Genomic DNA, 24236 nt, shown 5'->3' with positions numbered 1-24236 from the left:
TCTATAGAGGGTCTAGTCTTTTTATAAAAAAAAATTTTTATTGATCTCACAGAGGAAGGGAGAGGGAGGGAGGGAGAAACATCACTGATGAGAGAGAATCATGGATGGGCCGCCTCCTCGCACCCGCACCAGGGGTGGAGCCCAACCCGGGCCTGTGCCCTGACCTCCTGGTTCACAGGTCAGCGCTCAGCCGGAGCCACGCGGGCCGGCGTCATTAACCTTTTGTAACGCACATCATTCTCCCCGGCTTCACACACAGCACAGAGCAGGGATTAGCAACAACCCATTTTACAGACCAGCAAACTGAGGCGACCCCTCTCCCCTGTGTTCCTCCGGGCACGGGTGGGCGCAGTGCTCGCTGCGGTGGGAGAGATCGCGGACACTGGTTGGGCCGGGAAGGTGATCCCAGCCCTGGCCGTGGAGGCCGGTGCTCAGGGGAGGAGGGAGCTGACCCCACGGCCGTGGAGGCCCGCGCTCGGCTCGGGAACCGGCCAGGACCGCCGCCCGGGGCAGGGATGGAAAATTACCACCGGGAGCGGGCAGGGCCGGGGCTGCTCCCGGCGGCCGAGGCCCAGCGCACGGGGGAGGGGAGAGGCACCGGCCGCACAGCCACGGCGGGAGGTGCCCAGCGGAGGGTTCGGCCGGTTCGGCCTGACTTGCAGGCCCCGGTGGCGGCCTCGGCGAGCAGAAGGCGCCGAGGGAGGCCTGACCACAGGTCCCGCCCCGGCGGCCCGGGAGGCAGCGGGGCAGCCGGCCCTCGGGGTCGGGGCGGGCCGAGCCCCCCGCGGGGCAACCACCCCGGCGGCCCGGGCGCAGGTCGCAGCGCAGCCGCCGCACCGCGTGGGAGACGCCCCCGGCCCCACCCGCGCGCCGCGCGTCCTGCTGGGGGCGGGCTCCGCGGCCGGGGGCGGGGCCTCGGCGCTGATTGGCCGGAGCGCCCGCGGCCCCGCCCCCCGCGCTCGCTGCGCCGGCGAGGCCGCCCGCCGACCCCGCCCCCGCGCTCCGCCCGCGGTCCCTCCCCGCGTCCCATCCTTAAAGCGCGGCGCGGGCCCCGCCTGTTGGAGGCGCGGGATCGGGCGGCGGCGGAGGGCTGGCCGCACGCAGGCCTGAGGAGCGCAGGCCGGGAGGTAGCGGCGCGGAGGGGAGGGTCCGGCGCCATTGCCGCCGTCCAGCGCCGCCGTCCCGTCCCCTCGGCGGCCGCCCGGCCGGGACCGTGCGTGAGGCGGCGCGCCGCCCGCCCGGGCCGCCACCATGTTCGACAAGACGCGGCTGCCGTTCGTGGCCCTGGACATGATGTGTGTGCTGCTCGGTAGGTCCGCCGCCCGCCGGGACCCGCTTCGCCGCCGCCCCGCCCGCCCCGCCCGCCGCCCGCCGCCCGCGCTGCCTCCCCGCTCCCGGCCTAGGGCGCCCCTCGCCCCGCGGGTCCCAGCGACGGGGGCGCTGGAGGCGGCCCGGGCCGGGGCGGGGACCCGCGGGCCGGCGCCGCGCCTGCTTATCTCCCCGCTGGGACGCAGCTTGGTTTTCCGTCCGTAAAAGGCCGGGACGCCCCTAATTGGGAGGTGTTACCGGGCGGCAGACGGCCAGTCGCGGAGGGGTGCGGGCCAGGTTTCTGCCCGAGGTCCGCCGGCGCTTGCTTTTGCTTTTTGGGGGTGCGCCCCAGGCCCGCCCTGCTGCCCTGCGCTCACCTGCCTGCGCTCACCTGCCCTGCGCGCTCCGCCCGGTCCTCCCGGGAGGGGAGCCTGCTGCCCGGGGCTCCTTCCTGCCTGTGGACACGCGGGGTTGAAGCCGTCCACGAGGCCGGGCTGGAGGGAGGCCCTTTCGCCGTTTCCAGCGTGTGTCCAGCGAGGCCCTGTGCTGGCAGCTGCTCGTGCGCGTGGAGACCCCGGGAGGACCCGTGGAGGTGCGCGCAGCCCCGCTCAGTTCAGGCGTCAGGCCGGCCAGCGGCCTGTGACCTCAGAGCACCCAGGGGGCAGGTCTGTGACCTCAGAGCACCCAGGGGGCAGGTCTGTGACCTCAGAGCACCCCAGGGGGCAGGTCTGTGACCTCAGAGCACCCCAGGGGGCAGGTCTGTGACCTCAGAGCACCCCAGGGGGCAGGTCTGTGACCTCAGAGCACCCAGGGGGCAGGTCTGTGACCTCAGAGCACCCCAGGGGGCAGGTCTGTGACCTCAGAGCACCCCAGGGGGCAGGCCTGTGACCTCAGAGCACCCCGGTGCGGGGCTGCACAGGAATTTGATTCCTCTCTGCGGGCTGTCCCCTGGGACATTCCCGGGTCCGGCCGGCCCGGGGCTTGCAGCCCCGAAGACTCACTCACATTGTGTTACCTGGCGGGTCTTGGGGGAAAAATCCCTTTGGTTATCGGTGTTTACCAGGACCCTGTGCTGTTGCGCAGTGAGCTTTGGGAACTGAGGTTAGGAAGAGGAAACGCAGTTTGGGGACACCATTTTTATAGAGACAAGTAATCGTTTCGGATGTCAGGACATTTATAATTACAATAAAGTATATTAAAATTTACTTATTTCCAACAAAAAGTTTACCTTTGGTAAAGATGTTAAGTTTTAAGATGGATTTTGACTTGTAGTACTCAGCGTTGTTACCCTTCATTTATATTTTCACGAAGGAAGAGGAAATTTCAGTCAGGACTAATCTGGATAATTCTGAGGTGTGGGATGGCGCCCGTCATTGCCAGGTGGTGTGTGCTGTCAGAATTACACACCAGCTCCCCCGTTCCTGCCTCAGGGGAGTTACCAGCTCACAGACAGACGTGTGCGTTTTGATCTGTGCTGTTGGCAGATGGAACCACTCATGTGCATGCTGTTAAACACGGGCCGTACGGTGGGTGTCATTCTGTTTGCTTTTTACAGGTGTGCATGTGGGAGGGACCCGTGTGCAGGCCAGTCTGCCAGAGGGTGGTTCGGGGCCTGCTCTCGGCGTGATGCAGGCGCCAGGTCGCTGTCCCGTGGAGCTAAGGGCAGTCACGGGATATCCATGGCTCAGAAGGATAAGGTTGCGCCTCGGGGCTACGTGCCTTTGATGGTTTTGGAAAAGGCTTGGTCTGGGGGTTTCTGCGTTCAGTATGTTTTAGGAAAAGATCTATTTGAAACGTGTTTCGTCTGTTTTTGTGTTATAGTTTCATTTCAGGCAGTTCAGTGTGTGGTGATCAGACCCCCATCCCCTTTTCTGAACAGAAAGTGAAGTGCTGCCGGTTCGGTTTGGTTCTCAGTGACATGAGGTAACCACGCCGACCGGCAGACCGCAGTGAGGGACACGGTGCAGCAGAGAGAACCCTGTCCGTGCGGGCTTTCGGAAGACGGTACGTTTTTATGGCAAACTCCCCTTTCTCGTGGCGGCTGAGTCGTTGAAGTTTGTTCCTCTTCCCCTCCTGGCGGCAGGAGACGGGCAGCCTGCGCCATGGAGCCGGAGAGGGCTGTGAGCTTTTCTCCCGGGGGCACCTGCAGTGAGGGCCGACGGAGCCAACAGGAAGGTGACGGAGCACTTCCTGCGAGCAGGGCATGTGCGAACGGCTCACAGTTAGGCCGTGAACGTGTTCCAGCTCTGACAGTGACCACCCCCCATCGCACGGAGCACTTCCTGCGAGCAGGGCATGTGCGAACGGCTCACAGTTAGGCCGTGAACGTGTTCCAGCTCTGACAGTGACCACCCCCCATCGCACGATGTGTCCACTGGAATGGGTGCTGGGCGGGTGTGTCACACGGCTGCTTTATAATTTTACAGAGGGTGACGTCTGTTGAGGTGACCATTACACGTGTCCTCTGTGTGTGATATGCGGGCATACGTGAGCGTGCAAGCAAGATTTCTGCCCCCAAGTCAAGGTATCATCTCTGGAAACGTGAACTCCACACCCAGGTTATTCGTGTCGTCAGTGGGTCGGCCCTGGAAGAGCGCGCTCGGAGAGAGGCTGCGGGTGGGTTCCTTTCTGGGGGCGCGGCGTCTGCCCTCTTTCTCGCTGTCTTGGCGATGAGCTCGGGGATTGCAGGAGGGGCCGCGGCATCCTCGAGAACACGGGAAGCTGCGCCCCAGCGAGCGGCGGGCTGGGCTGGCAGGAGCTGTGTGTGTCCAGGTGTGAAACCATGAACCGATTAAACTTACTGGTGCTTCATTGCCGAGGATCACTCCAGGCTTTACCCACCATGGCTTCAGGCTGCCCGCTGAGTCCACGAATCGATGGGTGCGTGTTGAGGAAGGCTCCCTGTGCCGGGTCCGCGGTAGGGGCGAGGGGTACAGAGATGACTCACACTGTCCCTGCCCTGTAGGCGCTCGGGGTCTAATGAGGGAGGAGCAAATAAGAGGTTATAGTCCATCATGATAAGTATGATAACGGGGTTTGGAAGAGGTGCCCTTTGAGGAGAGAAGGGAGTTGTCTCAGATATGATTCACTGCAGGTAAATGGGTCGTCTGTTGACTCTCAGATGCAGAAGTGACAGGAGTCACCCGGGCTGCTCTCGGACGCCTGCCGTCCCTCCCCCATCGGTGGAGGCGAGTAGGAACTCCAGGAGGTGCCTGTGCTTAGGGCTGCTCTGCGGGCGCCCCAGGAGGTGGAGGTTTGGGGGAGCGGGCGGGCCTTCCTGTGTGCGTGTCTTGCTGGGAGGCGGCCACTGAGAAGACGGTTCTGTGCCCTCCAGGCCCTTCCGCCGCCTGCCTGTGCTCTGGGAAATGGCCTCGGGGATGGGCAGGGCCCGGGAGGGAGGCTCCCTGCCCGTTTGTGTTGCCGGAGCTGCTCTGTCTGGTGAGCAGGTCACGGCGATTCAGTGGCTCCCTGCCGGCCAGCTGCCGTTACAGGGCTTGCCGGGTCTGGTCCCTCTGGTCCCTGTGGGCCTGGTCTCGCTAGCCTGGGCGTGTGTCACCCCCTCGCTGTCCTCAAGTCCCGCCTGCACCTGGAAGATGGTGCGTCACTAAATTCTCTCGAATCCCCTGTTGGGTGTGCTGTGTTTTGATTTTGCCTGGACACTGCTGATCAGACACTTGCTGCATTTGAGGCCAGGGACAGCTGCCCTAACAGCAGGTGCAAACAGGAGCTCATGGCCCAGCATGGGCTTTCCGGGAAGGAAGTGGGGGTTTCCTCAGGGAGCTCGGACGAGGGCTGAGCTCCGGGCGTGGGCTGAGCTCCGGGTGTGGGCTGAGTTTGGGTGTGGGCTGAGCTCCGGGTGTGGGCTGAGCTCAGGTGCGGGCTGAGCTCCGGGTGTGGGCTGAGCTCAGGTGCGGGCTGAGCTCCGGGTGTGGGCTGAGCTCGGGTGCGGGCTGAGCTCCGGGTGCGGGCTGAGCTCCGGGTGTGGGCTGAGCTCCGGGCGCGGGCTGAGCTCGGGTGCGGGCTCACCATTGTGCCGAATCAGAGTCAATGGTCAGATGAAATCTGGCAGCTAGACCTGAGCAATGACTACGAGGGGCTGTGGAGTTCTGTTACTTCTTCTCCCCGTGATGATCACCAGAACGCGGCCTCGTTCTGCCCCCACGTCGTATCCCTGAGGAGTGGTCTCGTTCCTGACCCACAACCTGGGCCCCCTTTCCATGGGGGGACCAAGTAGTTAGCGAGAGTCACTTGCTAAATAGTTCCTAGCACTTTGGGCCCTCTTCTCTCTTAACATTTATTTGTTTATTCACTCGTTATCGAGTACGTATTTGTTTACTATTTAGTAGGTGCTGTGCATTGTGTTAGGTACGGAAGAGAAAAAGAAGTAAATAAGTAAGTACAGACAGCCCCCGGTTAGGACGGTTCGACTTCTGTTTTTCTGATTTTACAATGGTGTGAAAGCGATACGCATTCAATAGAAACCATCCTTGGAATTTTAAATGTTGGTCCTTTCCCAGTCTGGTGGTAGGCGGACGTCCCCTCCTGTGCTGCGAGGGTAAAGGACAGGCATCCACGGTGCACACGCGGCCAGCGGCTTGGGGACATTGTGTTTTCCCATCCTGTGGTGTCTACAAAGCGCCCATCTGTGTCTCCCGCTTCGGGTGAGAAGGAGGGGGAGGCAGTTACCCGCGGGCTGAAATTCAAGGTGGTTGTCCAACCCTAGGCCAGGGTCAGTGCTCTGAGCACGCTGCGGGGCGGCGTGGCTAAGCTGTGAGGTTGGGCAGGTCAGGTGTATTAAATGCATTTCCAACTTAAGGTATCTTCGACTTACGATGGGTCTGCGGGGACTTAACCCCACGGTAAGTTGAGGGGCGCCTCCGTGCAGATGAGCAAGTAGGACCGTGCGTGTGCTGGCCGCTGGCCGTGCGGCCTCGGAACCAGACTGCCTTTGCTGCTGCTGAAAGTCCACCGGGTTGTGGCTCTTGCCTCCCGGCCAGAGCCGGAAGGGATCTCAAAAAGGAGCAGAGAAGGGCCTAGCCTGGCACCGGGGTCAGCGGAGTCCTGCTGCGGCTTTTCCCTCTCCGAGTGGCTCTGGTGGGTTTTACGCCGTTGCGTTCTCACTGCACCCGTCTTGCTGGAGCAGAGATGGAGCTGTTCAGAGAAGGCTCCCTCTGTGGGTTTATGAGATGTAAATTCCTCCTGCAGATTGTCTTGGGATTACATTCTTTGTGAACTCATGTACATTCTGTGAATCTTTATTACTTTGTCTTTTTAGTCATTTTGACTGAGCTTTACCAACGTTTCCTAGTGCTACTCGGCTGGGGGATCATCCTGATTCTTTGGGGTGAGGAGTTAAGTGTAACTGTTACTGTCCATTCTACTAAAAAAGGCAGACGTTAGTAGAAAGTCACTAAACTCCAAGAGTTCAAGTAAACCCAGTTACCATGTAGTTTCGTTTTATGGGAAGGAATTTGGAATGTTAATTGTTTGCTTCCTCCTAATTTAGGTGCTTAATTCAGCATTTAGGATAGAAATATACAGTCCTGGTGACAAGCTAGTTTGGGGTGTAAGGCCTGGTCTTGCCTCTTTTCAGAAAAGCACTCACCATTATTTCCACGAGCGGTGGCTACTCCTGCCCTCTGCCCTCCTTGCTCTGTTGACCCTCTTTCATTTTCACTCCTCCCCCTCCCTCCTCCTGCTCTCCTGCTGCCTTCTACCTTCTGGCTGTCCAGGTTTAAAGCCGGAGGTTCGGAGTTGTTTTTACTCCATGGAAACTAGTCTAACGTTGGGAATGGCTCATTCTTCATAAACTGTACGTTTTTCTTTAAAACGTTAGAGACCTCGGAGTCTAGTGATGGACGGTGGGTTCACATTCCAGCGCCTCCGGCCACGAGCTGGGACTCTGGGCCACGCGTCCTCCCCGGGCCTCAGTTTCCTCGCTGCAGTGAGGCCAGGCCCTGCCTCCCACGGTTGCTCTGAGGCCTGAGCGAGTCCGCATGGGAAGGGCTGAGCGCGGGCCTGCACCGGGTGCAGTATATGTTGGTCCATGAATTATTTCTCTGCAATCTTACCAACGGAAACCTAGTGATTTTAGTAGAAATAACATCAACTAGTTTTGTATTAGGGGCACAAACACTTTCAGACTTTAAAACCTCTCCCGTGAGCAGTCGTGGAATGTTCTGAAGCTGGCGGCATCTTGAGGGGTAGAGTTTTATCAGTCATGTGTGAAAACCACACGTGTGACCTCCGGGTGGTGGTAATCCGAGGTGGTGGAAACTGATCTGTCTGGGAGTGTGCTGGTGTGTAATTAAACAAATGGAAAGCTCTTTTTTTTTTTCTTTTTCTTTTTTGGAAGGCCACTGACTTTATTGATTTAAAAAACTTTATACGGACAGTGACTGTTTTGCCAAAAGAGAAGCCAAATGTCATTAAACAGACCAGGGGTGAGGGTAGGGGCCAGAAATCCACTCAGAAAAGCTGATTATTGACCTGAAACTGGCAGGGGAAAGAGAAGGGAGATGCATGCAAGAGTGAGAATTCCAAAAAAGTTGAAATGGTGAGGGGAGAGAACTCCCCCAAAGACCCGGAGGCCGTTGGTGGTGAGCAGACAGCAATCGCTTCCTTTGTAGAGGACAGGGAGTAGCCCCCACTCAGCTGCAGACTGGAGCCTCAAGGCTGGTGTTAGGGTTGGGGGCTCCCAGAGAGCATCACAAGAAGGCGTCACCACTCTCGAAGGCACCCAGAGCCGTCCGGGACTGCGTGGCATTGGCCCCACCTGTGTCCCTTAGCCATTCCGGAAGAGGTCTCCGTCTTCCTTTAGCACCAGAAACTGGCCAAGGACCACGTACGCCTTGTCAAAGCCCCGTTCCTCCAGCTGCTTGCCCAGGACTTCACCGATCCCGGCCAGGCTCCCCACTGGCTTTTCCCCCATGGGCTCCGCCACGAAGTCTCGGTGCTTTTGGGAGGTTGTCATCTTGATCAGGATTAATCGGCATTTCCAGCTCCCGTAACGGCTCCTCCCGCCGCCGGCTCCTCCCGCCGATACCTCAACCCACTAGAACTTTCTCGAAAGCTCTTACTTTATGCAGTGGGAGTTCCTGGATGTCCGCTTCATCCAGAAAATGAGCTAGCTGCACTCCGCTCACCGGCGCTGTTCTACTGTCCAGCCTTGGAAATGTCCTCCCCGGGGAAAAGTGGGCTCAGTGGTCCTGACATTTTTTAATGAGCTTAATTGTACATCCTCATTTGTGTAAATTCTATGAATTTAATTCCTCTGCAATGAAGCAGGCAGCTAAGGAGGGGGGCGGGGGGAGACACTGTTGTGCAACACCTCTCTGGACCTCTCTCCCCTTCTTTTTCAAGTCAGGTAGCGTTCATTGTGATGCGCTGTGATGTTGTGTGAGCACAGCGTCAGGCTGTAAAGTGTTGGCCTGTCCTCATCTTCACTTGTTGTCAGTGAGCACCCATCGTGTGCTTGGTGCGTGCAGGAGCTGTGCCATCCCTGCGGGAGATAAGCCTCTGCTGGTGGGAGACGATCACAGCTGTTCGCACGTGCGACGGGAGAAGTAAAACCAGGCCGGGAGCCGGTGCTGTGGGGCCTCGGGCCGGCTCCTCGGGGAGGGGCTGAGTGAGATTTAAGGATGAGAGCAAGTGGGCCGTGCGGAGCGGGAAGAGGAGTCCAGACCGAGGGAGGCTCAGGCGCCGAGGGCCAAGGGGCAAAGGGCATTAGTCACAGAACGAGCCCGTGTGGCTGGAACGGTAGCATCTTGGTGTTCTCAGCAGTGACTTCTGGAGCCCATTTCTCAGTGTCAGTGTGGATGGTAATACCTGCCATGCGTTCAGTGCCCACTGGGCCCTGTGCCGCCTCTGCTCCGCCCGCTCAGGGAGGGGCGTGGCATGTCCGCTCTGTAGATGGTGGGATGGTGGAAACGCCCCGTGAGACCAGGTAGGACGGGTGGTTAGGAACTGGGATACAGTTTTGAGGATGGTGCCGTCTGAAAGCAGATTGGTCTGGATTTGGGAAGGGGGTGACGGAGAGGGCGAGGAGGAGGGACGGGGACTCACTGGTCAGTTCAGGCGGCCGGATGTTGTAGGCCTCGGCTCTGTGTGAGGGGGCTCCGGTCCGGTTGTGCTCCCTGTATTCTGAGATGAGTCTGCTGTCTGGAGGTGGCGCTTTAGTTTTTGTAACTCACACTGCTGATCCTGCTGAGAGTGCCAGGCGGGCGTGCATCCTGGAAGGAGGTACTGAGGTGCCCTGGTGAGGAGCGCAGACTCCCTGCCCGGGAGGGAGACCCCTGCCCTCATGCTCTCCACGCGAGTCCGTGCCTCAGCCCAGCAGAGGCTCTCAGGCCCGTCGCTGAGCGCTCAGCTGTCTCCGCTGGGAGGTGGGTCCGAGGCTTCTGCAGGGTGGGGCGCCCAGGAAATGACGGAAGGAGCGTAGCGCTGAGCCTGGAGGTAAGTGGCAGCTTGGTGAGCCGGTCCGGCCTTGCCCGGGGCTCATGGACCTCAGCTGGAAGGGGGAGGGGCTGGTCCCCGTGCTGGAGAGGCGGACAGGAGGGAGGAGAGCCGGGCTCACCGAATGCCTGAGCGAGCGCTGGTAAATGGTTAAGTGGACGCCTGTGGTCTTCACAGCATGGCCGCCGCCTCCTCCGTAGCATGGCCTTGTTTCCCAGGAAGCGGGGAGGAGACGGCAAACCCGTGGCCTCAAGCGGCTCCTGGTTGCTGCGCAAGAGCCTCGGAGGAGGGGACCGTGCGGTGTGGCCTGAGGCGTCAGCCGAGGCCGTGAGAGAGCGGCCCCTCCTCGGGCACGGGAGGCGGCCGGTGTGATGAAGACCCATTTCAGTGATTGCTCCCGAGACCCGGCTTCTGGCGAGCAGAGACCGTGCAACCCTTTGGCGCGTGCTCTTGGCCAGTGCGGGGTGTGCACAGAGCTCCTGGGACGCAGACCCAGCGGTCCCGCTGGTGCAGACTGGGGGGCTCAGCGCGTGGGCGGGGGGGGGGGGGGCACTCCGGCCTCTGCTGCCCCACGAACGCACCACACCTGAGCCCGCCGCTCTGCAGGCCGTCTCCCCCCCCCCCCCCCCACCCCCCGTCTATTCCGACTCCCTGCAGGGCGCTCTGACGCTGCTGAGTGTCCTGTCTCCTGAGGACAGACGATGCTCAGAGTCGCTGCGGCACAGACGCGCTGAGCTCTGAGACGGGGTGGGGCGGGCCTGGCTGGCTGCTGCTGCTGCTGTCATCCTGAGCGTGAAGCTCGTGAACCAGTTGGGTCCCGCTCACCCAGTCTGGTCTTTACGTTCGGTGCCGTGTGCTGGCTGTTTTCTTCTGGAACATGACTTGGTGTGGTTCTAGCTTCAGCTTAAACGGCCTTGAAATGGAGCCCTGGTGTGTGTGTCAGATTTTTGGTGCCCAGGTCACTATAAGAAATGTCTTGATTACTTGTAACCTATTTCTCTCTGGAAGCAGATACTGCAGTCAGATCTGACTTTAAAAACACGTCTTTATTAATTTTTAGAGAGAGAGAGGAGGGGAGAGGGATAGAGAGGGAGACATCTGGGAGAGAGGAACATCATTGATTGGCTGCCTCCTGCGTGCCCCCTCCTGGGGGCCGAGCCCACAGCCCAGTGACCTCGTGGTCCTAGGTTGGCACTCGGCTGCTGAGCCACACTTGCTGGGCAGGTCTTCGGATTAAAAACAAACATTTTCTGAGTCCTCACCTGAGGATGTATTTATTGACTTTAGGTATGGGAAGGGGTATGGGGGGAGAGACAGAAAGAGAAGGAGAAACAGGAAATCCATGCCCCAGCCAGGGATCGAATCCACGGCCTAGTTTCGTGTCTTGACCCGAAATTGAACCCGAAGCTCGGTTGGTTGGAGCATCACCCTGCACTGAGAGGCACCCCGTTTGGTTTGGGGGTACACCTAGCAGGGTGATGCTGTGTGGCAGAAGCAAGCGACAGGGGTGGTTTTTTTTACTTTTTTTTCCAAACAGCATGGATAAGAGAAAGGCATTTTCAATGTGCTCCTTTCCAAGTATTGTCTCTGTCTGACCCAATAGCCCAATTGGAGAAAAGGTTTCTTAAATTGTGATGTTATCAAAACTCGTTGGACAGGTTCTGGGTACCACTTCACAGCTGGTGTGGAGAGCTACACCAGCGCGGGCCGCCGCGTCCCCTGGTGCGCTGAGGCTCGGGCTGCCGTTACTAACCGAGTCCAGAAGCAGGTGAGTCGGTTACCTCCCATGAAGGTACTTGCTTTTGCATAGACCCCCCTTGCTTAGGGTTAACATTGTGGGTGATTTCCGGTGAGTGGCAGTTTGCTTGTGTAGCTGTATTTAAAGGGCTCGGCGGTGAGCTAGCAGTGAGAGCGGTTGCTTTGTCTTAGCCGGTTGAGATGCAAATTAACAAAAATGAACCCGTGAGTGTAGGATGGGGAAATGCGGGTGCTGTGGTGTTTTGTGGGAAGGGATCTGGATAGGAATGGGGCAGCTCTTTAAGGCGATGACTGGTTCAGGGAAGAGCAGCGATTAGAGCGGGGAGAGGGGGGAGGGGGATCGGTGAGGGGCTGTTAACGGGTCCAGATGAGAGCATGGAGTGAGACCACAGGGGGTGAGGATGGATCTGAGAGACGTCTCAAGTAGAACGGACAGGTTCTGGTGACACATTGAACGTGGGGTCCGAGAGCGGTGGTTCTGAAAGCTGGGGCCTGTGTAACTGACAGGTGTTGGTTCTGTGCCGGTTCCTAAGCTGGGTTCACACACAGGCCGTTAGGAAGCTGGGGAGACGGGAGGGAAGCCGGTTTGAAGCAGGAAGGGGCGGGAGGAGGTGGAGAGTCTGACGGTGGGCGGGCTGTTCAGGGGCCTGGAGACCCAGGAAGCACGGCTTCACTGGGAGGAAGGGGCTCCGCTCCAGGAGCTCTGGTGTGGGAGTCGTGGCTGGTCAGGTGACTCAGGCCACGAGAATTGGTGAAACCAGCAGGAAGCTGAAAGTGTGAAGGAAAGGGCTTAGAAGCACCGCGTCTCAGATTGGTTGGAGGCAACGGAGAACCCCGAGACGGAGAGGGAGGGAGCACTAAGCACCCGAGAATGTTCTGGAAAGCCAGTGGAGAGCGGGACTGACTCAAGGGGCAGCGTGACGATGTCTGCGTTCTCCCGAAAGAGCAGGCGAAGCGTCCCTGGGTGGCGCCGCGCTGGGCCTCCCGGCAGACGGTGAGCAGGCTGGCGCAGGCTCCTCCTGAGGCTGGAGCCCGGTGTGGGGCGCAGGGACGGGATGGGGGGGGGGGGGAGAGTGACCTGCCAGAGAGGGTGCCATTTTAAGCCAGTGGGACATGGGACGGGGAGGCCGAGGTGGTCGAACTGCTCTCCCAGACTCTGCCGAGAGCAGTGGGTTCTGATGCTGCTGTGTCCCTAGCAGCACCAGGTGGGTGTGACGCTGGGCGTGGCTTCACAGCGGCTTTGCTGCCAGTTCTTGTTCGGGTCACACACGTGGTCACTCCGTCCGGCGAGGGCGAGGCGTCCGATTCTTGCCCTGCACAACGGGGAGAAGGCTGCGCACCGGGCCCTGTGTGGGCGCCGTGACCGTCCTGCCCGCTGTCCGCGCTTCTTGTTTCTCCGGGGCCGCTGCTCGTGTGTAGTGCATCCTGGTGTGTGTGCTGGGCCTTAAAGGAACACGGTCTGGAGTTTCCTCCTCCGCCTTACCTTCTGTATAGAATAACCCGAGTGGTACAGACAGACGTTTTTGAGGAAACGTATGATTTGCTACTGCAATAATCATAACCATTAAAAAAAGAAATTTACCAAACGTTTTTGGCTTGTGTGCCTTTAAAAAAAGTGTGTGTATTTTAAACAAAGCTTACTAATTTAGATATGCCACTTTGGGGACTTCCTGCCGGAGTGGAGTTTTTATACTTTTCTTCTGGGACACACCTTAGTGTGACTTTATTTTAGTTTCTGGACCTTGCCGTTTGGCATAATTTCAGAGTGGATATGATGCACTTTACATAAGCGCTCCTGAAGTTTAAAATCACAGTACACTCTTCAGTGGGGCGGGGCATGAAGAAGGAGAAGCAGTTGAGGTCTCAGGTCCGGATTTTATTTGGTTGTTTATTTAAAATTTTTATTTGTAGTTTTGGTTCTTGAATTATTTCCTAGTGTATTTGAGGCACTGAGATAACCATTTTTGTACCGGAATGGTGACATCCAGTCACTCTGATTTCTTCTTTCCAAGTTCAGTTGCTAAAGCTGTCTCCTTAACGGGTTTAAAACCGGCCCCCATCCACCATGCCCAGCCCCTTAAGAGGCATCTGTGTGGCTTTTCCGGAAGATGACGAGCGTTTGCAGCTTTATTCAGAGGCATGAGCTGGCGGACGCAGCCTGTTGCTCTGTGGACGGCGGGCCTGCTGCCGCGGGGGGCGAGGGGGGGGGGAGGGTTCTTGCCCCGCTTCTCTGAGAGGACTGATTGGATGGATTTCTGAGCCTGGGCAGTGTTCTCACCTGAATGCAGGGTGCTTCGTTTTACAGGCTTAAAGGATACTCCAGTGAAACGCTGCCGGTCCTACTTTCGTTAAACTGAAGACTAAATGGACGGTAGAAACTGCTTCCAAGGGGAGCCTTCGCTCTGGTTCGCGCCTGCGTTAGCTGTGAAGGGGGTTGGTTATGGGCACGCCTTAGAGCCGGGTGGGAACCGTCTTTCTGCCAAGCACCAATTGACGACTTACCACCGTCATTCACGGGCCGTGCACGTGGTCAGCCTCACTCAGCCTGCTCTGCTGGCCACACCTTTCATGGACTCACCCAAGGCCTAGGCAGGGCCAGACCGTGAGCCCTCGGCCTCTGCCCCAGCTTAGAGAAAGGCAAGCGAAATGCGTGTGGTTGGTGCGGGGGCTCCTGTCCACCTGCTCGCAGGGCCCCGTCAGGCTGGCGGGGGCGTCTCCCCGGTTTCAGAATAGAGTTTGGAATAGACTGTTTGGCTTTGGAAATACATGGTGTTTCATTGCGTGCGTTTAGCATAATGTGCTTAAGTGTTGGCTGTGGAATACTCTCATCAGTAAGATCTAGATTAGCTTTTTTCTTTAAAAATGATTATTTATTAATTTCCAAACTTTCTAAAATTAACATGTAATAAATTGGTAAACTCTAGAAAACCCATAAAATAAAATAAACATCACTACTAATCTCCCCATCACCCAGAGATACCCTTTTTTAACATTTTTGTTATATATCTTTCCAGTGCTTTTTTCATGTGTATGAATTCACACTTGGAAAAAACAACAAAAACACGTGCTTAAAACAATATTGGGATGTTGCTGCATATACTCTCTAATTTTAACATCGTCTTCTACCAAGTTACTTTTAATGTTGGTGTGATATCCTGTTTGTATTTTGGCATAATCCACTTTGACTTCCGTTTTTTAATATTTAGATTATTTGCCGTTTCTGTGCTGTTGTTCTGTATACAACACCCTTGTATGAACTCTGGGAGCTCTCGGGGCGCCCGCCCGACCATCTCACTGTGCCCCCGCCTTTTCTGTGCCCCTCTCTCTCCCAGCACTTCCTGCTCTCTCACAGAAGACCACGTCGGGGGACAAACCGTTCTCGAGCCGCTGATGGGCTGTCGGCAGGACATGCTGGCCTCTGTTGAGTCGGGTCAGATGACACACAGACTCGTTTTATTTGCTGGAGAGAAACTGCTACAATCCATGCTACATGTTGGGGCAGGTTTGTGTGTGTCCCGGGCCGCTGGGGACTCAGAGACCGCGGTGGCTGTGCAGGCGGCAGGCAGAGGACCGTCAGGCGAGAAGCGTTTATTATTAAGTCCTCTTCCTGTGCCAGGTGCTGTGTCAGGCGCATTGCTGGCTCTGAGCGAGGCAGTTCTGGGAGGTACGTAATTAGTACTGTTCACATTCGCCGTAAGAGGAGACGAGCTCCGATGGTGGGTAATTTGCCCATGCACACTGGGGAGGATGGAGGGTGCCAGAGCTAAACCCGGCCAGGGCATCTGGCTGCCCAGGACCCGCCCTGCCGCACGCACTGAGCAGGCGAGAGGAGGACGCTAGGGTGGGGCGTGGGGCGTGGGGCGTGGGGCAGGAGTGAGGAACAGGGGTGGTGGCAGCTGAAGCCAGCATTCGAGTTGGTTTACAGTCTGCATAGTGAGATTCACTTCGGGTGCCCGTCTGTGGATCAGACACCTGGGATGTGGAGAGGGAGCCGCCACCATCAAGATACAGAAGGAGCAGAAAAGCCCCTCGCGCTGCGCTCTCGCGGGCAGCGCCTCCCAGGTCCTCCCCCCCAGGTCCTCCCCCCGGCAGCCACCTCTGATGTCGCACCCACGGGATGGTGCTGTGCAGCCCCTGCACCCAGCATCCTTCACTTCTGACGGGACAGCCGCCCGTGCACTCGTGTGACTGCGGTTCGCTGTCGCGTTTGCCTCTTTCAAATGTGCTCGTGTCACCCCCAGACTCTAATTTCGTGTCAATGGCGTGCGTTTGGGCTGAGAAACGTATAGCTGTCGCTTCAAATACCAGAGAAGCCCGGAATAGATTCCTGATCAGGCCGAGGAGAAAGCCAAGTAGAAAACAAACCGGCTGTCCCGCCCCACCCCTGTCCGCCAGCCTCCGCCTCTCGCTCGCGGAGCCCAGACCATGGCGAGTGCTGCTGTGACCTTCCTGAGAGGAGCGACAGCTGTGGCCGGCGGCCTGGCCCCGTGCCCCCGGGGCGGGAGCGGCAGGTGGCCGGCGCCCTGTCTCTGTGTCTGTCTGCACACACGGGCTGGCTGCTTTCTGTCAGAAACCTGGGCTCACAGTGGAAGAACCTGCCCGCATGGTCATTTGGATGTTTTTTAAAAAGCTCTCTAAGTATATACATGCTTATTTTAAGTGTCTTAATGAACTCAGACTCCAGGGTTGAGGATATTATAGGTAATTGTTGACAGAAAACCACAAAAAGTGAAAACCTTCTTTGGTAAATGTCACTTACATTCAGTGTCCTTTCCCCCTTTGTCCCAACTTAAACACAAAACAAAAAGCCAACAAGATCACTGGTCCTTTTTATAGTAAAGCGTGCCAGCCGCAGAGAGGCGGTGCCTGCCGCCGCGGCCAGAGCAGGTGTCTCAGGAGCCGAGGCCTGTGCTCGGAGCTCTTACCCCTGACGCCTGGGGTGCCATCTCTGAATCATTCTCTAATACAGCAACCCCCCCCCCCCCCCCGCATCACAGGGAATGCCGAATGCCTTCCGGGACCCCAGTGGGTGCCCGAAACCGCGGAGAGTACTGAACCCCATATACACTGTACTTGTCCTGTGCACACGGACCTTTCCCCCATTTTATAAGTGAGGCGCCCTCAGATTAGCAACAGCAACCAGCAGCAACACAGGACAGTCCTAACACCACACAGTAAGTCACAGGACCGCTCTCTCCCATACCTGCTGTGCCGCCCGCCTTCTCGTGATGGCGTGGCGTTTTCCATTGAATACGTTTGGACCGAGGCTGGCCACTGAAAACCTGGGAAAGTGAGACCCAGGAGGGGGGGTGAGGGGACCTTGTGTATACATTGACCCCTACCACTGACCTCCCGCCTGGCGCCCCGCCCTTCCCCTCCTCTGCGCCTCGCACAGACTCACCTGCGCCAGGAGCAGGCTTCGAGGCCTTTCGCTCAGCGCCGGTGTTGACTTCACTGCCTAGGGGTCAGGCTTCCTGCGGTCGCTCTGCTGCCGCTCATCTTCCTCCGGGTCCGCACCCCTCTGCCTGCTTTGGTGGGACGTCCTGTCTGCCCGTTAACGTACGGAGCGGCGGGGCTGGGGCTCATCCCGGTTCCGCCCGCACTTCCACTCCACTCCCGGCCGCGGTCAGTGCGTTTCCTCCTCGGGACCCTCGGCACCCGCACCGCGCCCCTCCTTTCCAGTGCGTTTAGGACTTAGAGTCAGACCGGTACCTGTTCGATCCTGGAGCCCGCCGACTGTCGGGCTGAGCGCCCGTCTGCACCTGAGCCTCCCCGCCCCCTTACCCCCACCCCCCGCGGCTCCCCGGCCCCTCCTGTGGGCCCCCGGGCCACACCTGCCGTGGGGCAGGGCCCGGCTCCTGCGCAGGCGGCCGTGCTGGGCAGTGCTGGCCGTGGGCACGTTTGATTTCTCCCTCATTGTACGTGTGGCTGTAATTACGCTTCGGTCCTCTCTGAGTCACCCTCTCACCTGTCAGGCAGGGTGATAATACCTGTTTTACAAGGTGCTCTTTGTTGTTCAGTCCGTGCTGAGGGCCTGTCTGGCTGTAAGCACTGACTTGGGAGCTTGGATATGTCCATGAACAAAGCAAAACGCCCGCTCCGCCTCGGAGCTTGCGTGCCAGTATGGTGAGGGGCAGGTGCGTGTTGGCGTCCGTGTGCAGGACGTGCAGACACAGGCGGCGCTCACGTGCTCCGCCCTCTCCTCCCCTTTGCCATCGGGCCACGGGCCAAGGGCCAAGGGCCACGGGCCACGGGCAGTGTGCAGCTGGGGAAGGGTGGAGCCAGCACTCGTAACTGGACTTGGCCTTGTCAAAGAGGACCCGGCCTGACCGCACTGGCGAGAGCACAACGAGAGCCACCTTGAGGGGAAGGTGACCTTAGGTGACCCCGCTCTTCGTGGCCTTGTCCCTGTGCTGGCATCTCCTGCCGGCTCCCTTGGACCTAGCTCCCCATCCTTATTCTAATTATTCTAAGCCCCCCCCCCCCCCCCCGTCCATCACCTCCTCCCACTCGCAGATCTTTTGCAATACAGACAAAAACAAAACACTTGTTGCCCTTCTCCTCCCCTAATTTATCTTTGAGGTGCGAGCAGGTTCTCCCCTCCCTTTTTATTAGAAGACTAGTAGCCCTGCGCACAATCCGCGCACCAGTAGCTCGCTGCCCCCTCCTGTAGCTCCCCCCGCCCCCCCTCAGAGTTCGCTGCCCTGCCCCCTCCTGTGGCTCTCGGCCGCCCACTGTAGCTCGCTGCCCCGCCCTCCTGCTGATCCGTGATCCGGTCGTGACGTGGTCGGTCATTACGCTTCATGGCGTGACGGCCGTTGGCATGTTGCGTCTTTATGATGTGAGACAATCACACTGTCTCTCCTGCACTCAGGATGCTCTCCCCACGGGCTGCGGCCTCCGTCAGCCCCTCCATGACCAGCTCCCTGTCCTCTTCCCGCTCACTCTTTGGAGCGGCGTCCGTCCTTGGCCCGTGGGGCTCAGTGGACTCGTGGGCTGTGGGCAGGTTTCATCTTCAGCCTGATGGAACGTTTACCTCTTAGAGCTGTAGGAGGATTAACGTCCGGATGGACGTGCGAGCCCAGTGAAAGGCACTCCTGTGAGTGACATGTGCATCCAGGGGCCCTTCATTTCCCGCAGTTCCTTCTCCCCAAGGTTATGGCTGTGTCACGAGTGATCGGGCACACTCCTGGTGCAGCGTCCCTTTATGCTCGATGAGTTCAGACACTGCCGTGAGTCTCGCGTGCCGGTGTGAGCGCCAGCCGTGCGCCGACGTGGGGCCTGCGTCCGAGGGCAGGGCTGGCCAGCAGGACCGTGTCCGCACGTGCTGTGGGCGTCTCCCCTGCAAATCCGTGCGTTTCACTGACGGTGGTGAAAGCTTGAATGGCTCCCCTTGCGGAAGGAAGAGCACAGACCTCTGTCCGTCAGCAGGAGGACTCTGCAGGTGGTTCTGGGAAGAATTCACAGCACCTGTTTCCAAAGAAAGCGAGAAAATGTGGTGTATTTTGTTCGAACTGAATTAGACACCAAATAAAGGACATTCCTTAAGTTTGGAATGACCAGAACTTTCTAAAAACGGCTCAGGTAACAAAGGGGTGCAGAGCCAGAATGGTATTTACTTGTAACCTTGGGCGCTGAAAGGAGGAAGAGGGGTTCGTGGGAGCCAGGCTCAGAGAGGATGTGGGCTCGCTTGTCAGACCCAGTGGCACGCCGGAGAGGACAGGCGTGGCTCAGTGCACGCGTGGGGTTTCCTTGTCTTTCTGAAAGGAGAGTGTTTCTTACGTGTGGGTTTGGCCACGACACCTTCTGTGCGGCACCAGCTCCTGGAGGCCGTCCCCGGTGTTCCTTCTGTGAGGTTTGCTGAGCGTCCCTGTCTCCTCCCTGGTCTGCCCCACGTGCAGGCATCAGGACGCCCGCGCCCGCTCTGGGAGGTGTCGGGTCCCACACAGCTCCCCCACCCCCTGTAGCCCAAGAAGGAAACCTGCGGTTTGTCTGTGTGCAGACGGCTGGGGCTCGTGGGATCCGACTGGCAGGGCCCTGGGAGAATGCCTCTCTTCTTCCTCATTTGTGGACGAGGAAGCTGGACCTGGTGCCCAGGCTCCTCGGAAAAGACCGCGGAGGCCGTGATGGGAGAGAAGAGGAGCTTTGTTAAATCCCGCTGCCCTGCTCACCAGCCTGTGGCACTGCTACCCGCCCTCGCACACCCAGGGAATCAGGGTCTCTGAGTTCCTGATGAATTAGCCCAGACGGATAGTTAGCGCCCTTTAAGAATGTTAATAATCTCTGTTGTGTTTGTGTCTTTCTTTCCTTTTCCTAAGCCTGTAACAAGGCGGATCATTAACCAGTAAAAACTCATTTGGTTTTGTTAATCTGGCTTTTCCTTTGTTTTCCATTCTATTCATTTCTGTTCTATGTTCCTTCACTCCGTTGAGCTTTTTAAAAAGAAGTAATTGAATGCTTCATTAATTTCTAAGGTATCCATTTAAGGCTCTAATTTTTATGTGTAGGATTTTAGCTGTGTACTTGAAGTTTTGATTTGTATTTTCATGTTCACTTCAGGCTATTTTATGATTTACATTTTAGCTTTTCTAGACCCGTGGCTGAGATTTTTACGTTTTCAAATGTCAGATCTTGGGGCATTGTCTTCCCTTCGTGAAATTGTCAGAGATCATACACAGGCCAGCGCCTGGCAGTAGGAGGCCCTCGGCACAGGCTCTCTCTTTCCTCAGAGAAATTAAATGCTTCTGAGATGATGACTTTTTCAGTAAGTGCATTTGTAGCATAATTTCAGGAAACACCGCGAAAAAGGAAAAAACACCATCATTTTCATGGGGATAAAGCAGTTCTTAAAATTCAGAATTAATGATCTTGATCTTTTGTTGTTTCATAAAACAAATATGTGCAGTACGAGGTGAGGTGTCTGCCTGTTTTATAGTAAATGCCACCTCTAGGGGGAACTACCTGAGAGCTGGCTCTGTCTTTTTCTAGGCTTCCTCATGTGTATTTAGACACAAAGACCAATACTTTTCATACAAATGAAATGCTAATTATAATGTTTTTACAGGTTATTTTGCCTCGTTAGCAGTATATTGAACATGTTTCTGTGTATGTGTTGCTTATTCTAATACTCATACTATTGATTAGGTTTAAACTGTTTCCAGATTTCGTGGCGGGAAATCAGCGTGCAGATGCCTGTCCTAAATGAAGGCGACGGGCAGCTGTGCTGCGTGTGACGGCCGTTGGGTGCGCGGGCCTCGTCGTTCGCGTGTTCTTCTTGGACACACCCGGGAAGCCGCGAAACGAAGACCTGGTCGGTCACCCCGCACGGCCGGCTGTTACTCCTCCCCGTGTGTGTGTGTGTGTGTGTGTGTGTGTGTGTGTGTGAGACTCAGGGTTATAAATGGCTACAGGCTGGCAGGGTGCTATTTCAGAGTCCCGTAGGCTGGGCTGCCGGATTATTTTAGGGGCTTCCCGTCAGCAGATCTTTTCTCCGGGAACAGGGGCCCATTGTGATGACGCTCTGTGCCGAGGGCGACAGCACAGCGTCCCACGTGTACAGTAGGCGAGGGCGTCTCACGCGGGGCCTGGAGCGCAGCCTGCGCCGGCGTGGACCGCGTGCGCGTGTGTCCTTCGTGACGGCTGCGGTCTGACCGTGCTAGTGGCTCTGGAGAGGCGGCTGGAGGAGATGGGCCTGAGAGGATGGTGATGGCCAAGTCCTGGGTGAAGGGTTCCTGCGTTACACTCCGTCGCCTCACGTGGAAATCGCAGCCTCCTGCCTTCCTGCAGGGGAGCTGCGGGCCTGCGGGGGGAGGTGGCGGGGTAGTAACAGGATTGAATTGGGGCTCCACCTTTTCTCGGAGAAGAGGGAGTGGGAAGCCCGGCTCGCCCGCGGCTGTGCAGGGCCTGGGGCCCCGGCTGTCGGAGCAGGCCTGTGTCCGCATTGCCATGTGAGGCGCTCCCCGTGGGAAGCGTGAGCCGGGACTGTCCGATGCAGGATTGGAAGTGCTTCCCTCGTGGGCTGGACCTGAGAGCTTGCTGACTTCTCCCTCCTTGGTCTGTTCTAACGAGTCTTCTGGAGAGAAACCCCTGAAGACCCTTCAGGCCGGAGTTGCTGGTGCACACGGTGGTGGTTTCTGTGCTCAGAGGCGTGTGCTGCCTGTGTGCTCACGGGTTCATTTACGGCGAGTGCTCCGACGGTCCGCCCAGCGAGGCCTCCCTGGGCCCGCCTCGCCACGGTCCGCCCGCCCCCCGCCAGCTGGGCCCGGGGAGGGGCAGCGCTGAGCACTGGCGGCGGGTGCTGTGTGGACTCGCCCCGCTCCCTCCTGGCTCTCTGCCCGCCCGGCCTGGGGTTGCACTGCCCCCTGACCCTGAGGTCGAGCGGCCATTGTCAGATCCCATCAGCTTCCCTCCTGCCCCAGCCGGGCTCCCTGCAGCACCCGCGCCCTCGTTCAGGAACACGCTGGGGAGGTCTTTTCACTCCTCCCCCCGGAGTCTTTTCCTTACCGGCACTTGGCTGCCGTATGATCGGCATGGGAACATCTGACTGATGCGGAGAGGAGACGGTCCGGAGTCAGACACCTGGATTTCCCCGGGGTTCAGCGTGACAGTTACTTTGATGTCTGACACGAGATCTTTTGAGAAGGTGGAGGAAGGGAGTGGATCCTGAAGTCGGCACTCACCTTAATGACATCCGGAATTCTGTGTCCCTCTTTCAGAAAGTAAACTGAGCACTTGTTTTTCTTCACTTTTGCTTCTGCGTATTAGAAGTTCACTTCAGTCTTTCTCTCTCTTTAAAGTGCATCTTAGATTTATTCTACTGAAATGTGGCAGCGTGTTTTCAGCGGGTGTGTCCTCTGTGAAATGGGAGCGGGTTCCGCGAGCACCGAGCTGGAGGAGGACAGAGGACACGCGTACGGGTGTGGGCCGCCGTCCCCCTCAGTGCAGCGAAGAGGGTGCCGAGAGCGGGCCGACAGCTCTCTCGTGCTCCGTGGCTGTGGCTTCCCTGAGGAAGGGCTTTTAATTTAGAGAAAAATATTCTAGAATAAGTAGGGTCAAAAGTCGTTTCTTTATCCTGTCTACATTAAGGAAAGAACATGAAAGGGTTTATTTGGAGAAAACCTTCCTATGACATTAACTCTGACACAGAGTTCTCTATTATACCCTGAAAATACCACTGAGTAGAGAGAGAATATCCCTTTTCCTTAGAGTCGAGGTGCGTGTTTACTCTAAGGGCGGATACACCTGTGCGTGCAGCGTGCGAATGGGCGCTCCTCCTGGCTTGCAGACGCCCCTGTGTCCTCACCTGGCCGTTCCTGGGCGTGTGCATTGGAGAGAGACATCTCCCTCTCCCTCAGGACCCTACCTTCATGACCTTATTTAACCTTAAATTCCTCCTAAACGCCCTATCTCCAAATACCGTAAAATTGGTGGTTGGAACTCCAATGTAAGAATTTGTGGGGAGGCAGGTTCAGTTCATGAGGGTGTACATGGATCCTATGTAATAAAAGGCTAATATGCAAATCGACCCAACGGTGGGATGACGGGCACTGAGCACCAGGGGGCAGATGCTCAATGCAGGGGCTGCCGCTCAGCCAGAAGCTGGGCTCACGGCTGGTGAGTGCAGCAGCCGTGGTGGGAGCCTCTCCCCGCCTCCCGGGGGGAGTGGGCCTAAGCCAGCAGTCGGACATCCCCCAAGGGCTCCCAGACTGCAAGAGGGTGCAGGCCGGCCTGAGGGACCCCCCCCTCCCCGAGTGCACGAATTTCGTGCACCGGGCCTCTAGTGTGTGTCTAAAGCACATGAGTAGTGGAAGACATTGAGGCATATTTAACTTGAAGAAAGAGATTTATGCTTAGACTGTGGTAACCAGTATTTCTTCGTAGCGATGCTGTCGGTAGGGAGGGTGTAACACACTCTTGCAGGTGGTCAGTTACACCCTTTCCCCCAGACTCCCGTCGCTGCTCATGCTCCTTCTCCGCCATGTCCTGCCTTTGACCTCCTGCGTTTACTCACCGGGATGAGACTCGGTCTCTGAGCTGCGTCCGTAGCTGCTGGATCCCACGGCCGTTGTGGCCCGCTTGCTCGCACGGGGGTGGTGCCACTCCAGGGCATGGCCCTCCCTCCCTCCTGTGGGCGCTGTGGTCCGCGGTGGGATTGGTGCCTCCTCCGTCAGCCCTGCCTTCAGGCTTTGCTTTCTCTGAGAACTGTCTCATTTTCTGGCTTCAGTTACCAGTTTGAAAGCCAGCAATTTGCATATCTCTGTCTCCTGATCTTTACCTGAATTTCACACATTTAGTCATTCACAACTTTCATTCATCGCCCTGTGTGCCTGGCACGTTGCTGACAGTGCCAAGGGCTTGGAGGTGCAGTGTCCCCGGCGTGGGGACGGGTTCTGGGGGCGGAGGAGGCGGAGTGCACTGGACTCCAAGGGAACCGAGAGGGCAGGGATCCTCGCCAGAACACACGGTGGGCAAAAGTAGGTTTATAGCTGTTCGCACAGGAAATAACACACTCATTAGTAACAATAATACAGAATAAACTCTGTGTTTCACGTACTCACAACTATAAACCTACTTTTGCCCCATCTATAATAATAAAAGCATAATATGCTAATGAGACTGGACGACCTCCCGGACGAAGCCGGGGCTGTGAGGGCTGCAAGAGCTGAGCCCCTTGCACGAATTTTGTGTATCAGGCCTCTAGTCCTATATATTAAGGC

The 24236-nt window shown here is 57.5% G+C and overlaps 1 protein-coding gene and 1 pseudogene across 3 annotated transcripts in view; one reads left to right on the top strand and one right to left on the bottom strand.

Annotated features, from left to right (window-relative positions):
- Positions 1-1046: 1046 nt before the first annotated feature.
- Positions 1047-24236, top strand: part of PLPP1 (phospholipid phosphatase 1) — a 39530-nt gene continuing 16340 nt past the window's right edge. Inside the window, exon 1 of one of the 2 annotated variants that reach the window (XM_079785315.1) lies at positions 1047-1309. In XM_079785315.1, the coding sequence (XP_079641441.1) occupies positions 1252-1309 (58 nt within the window). In that variant the 5' untranslated portion in view covers positions 1047-1251. The remainder of the gene's footprint in view (positions 1310-24236) is intronic. The other variant, XM_079785316.1, reaches the window with a different exon arrangement.
- LOC307107830 (barrier-to-autointegration factor-like) lies at positions 8016-11786 on the bottom strand (annotated as a pseudogene). The gene has a single exon. The product of its transcript is annotated as a barrier-to-autointegration factor-like (transcript).

Source organism: Cnephaeus nilssonii, assembly GCF_951640355.1.
Source record: "Cnephaeus nilssonii genome assembly, chromosome: 2".
NCBI lineage: Eukaryota > Metazoa > Chordata > Mammalia > Chiroptera > Vespertilionidae > Cnephaeus > Cnephaeus nilssonii.
Note: the sequence above shows the minus strand (reverse complement) of the source record. Positions and strands in the feature narration are given on the sequence as shown.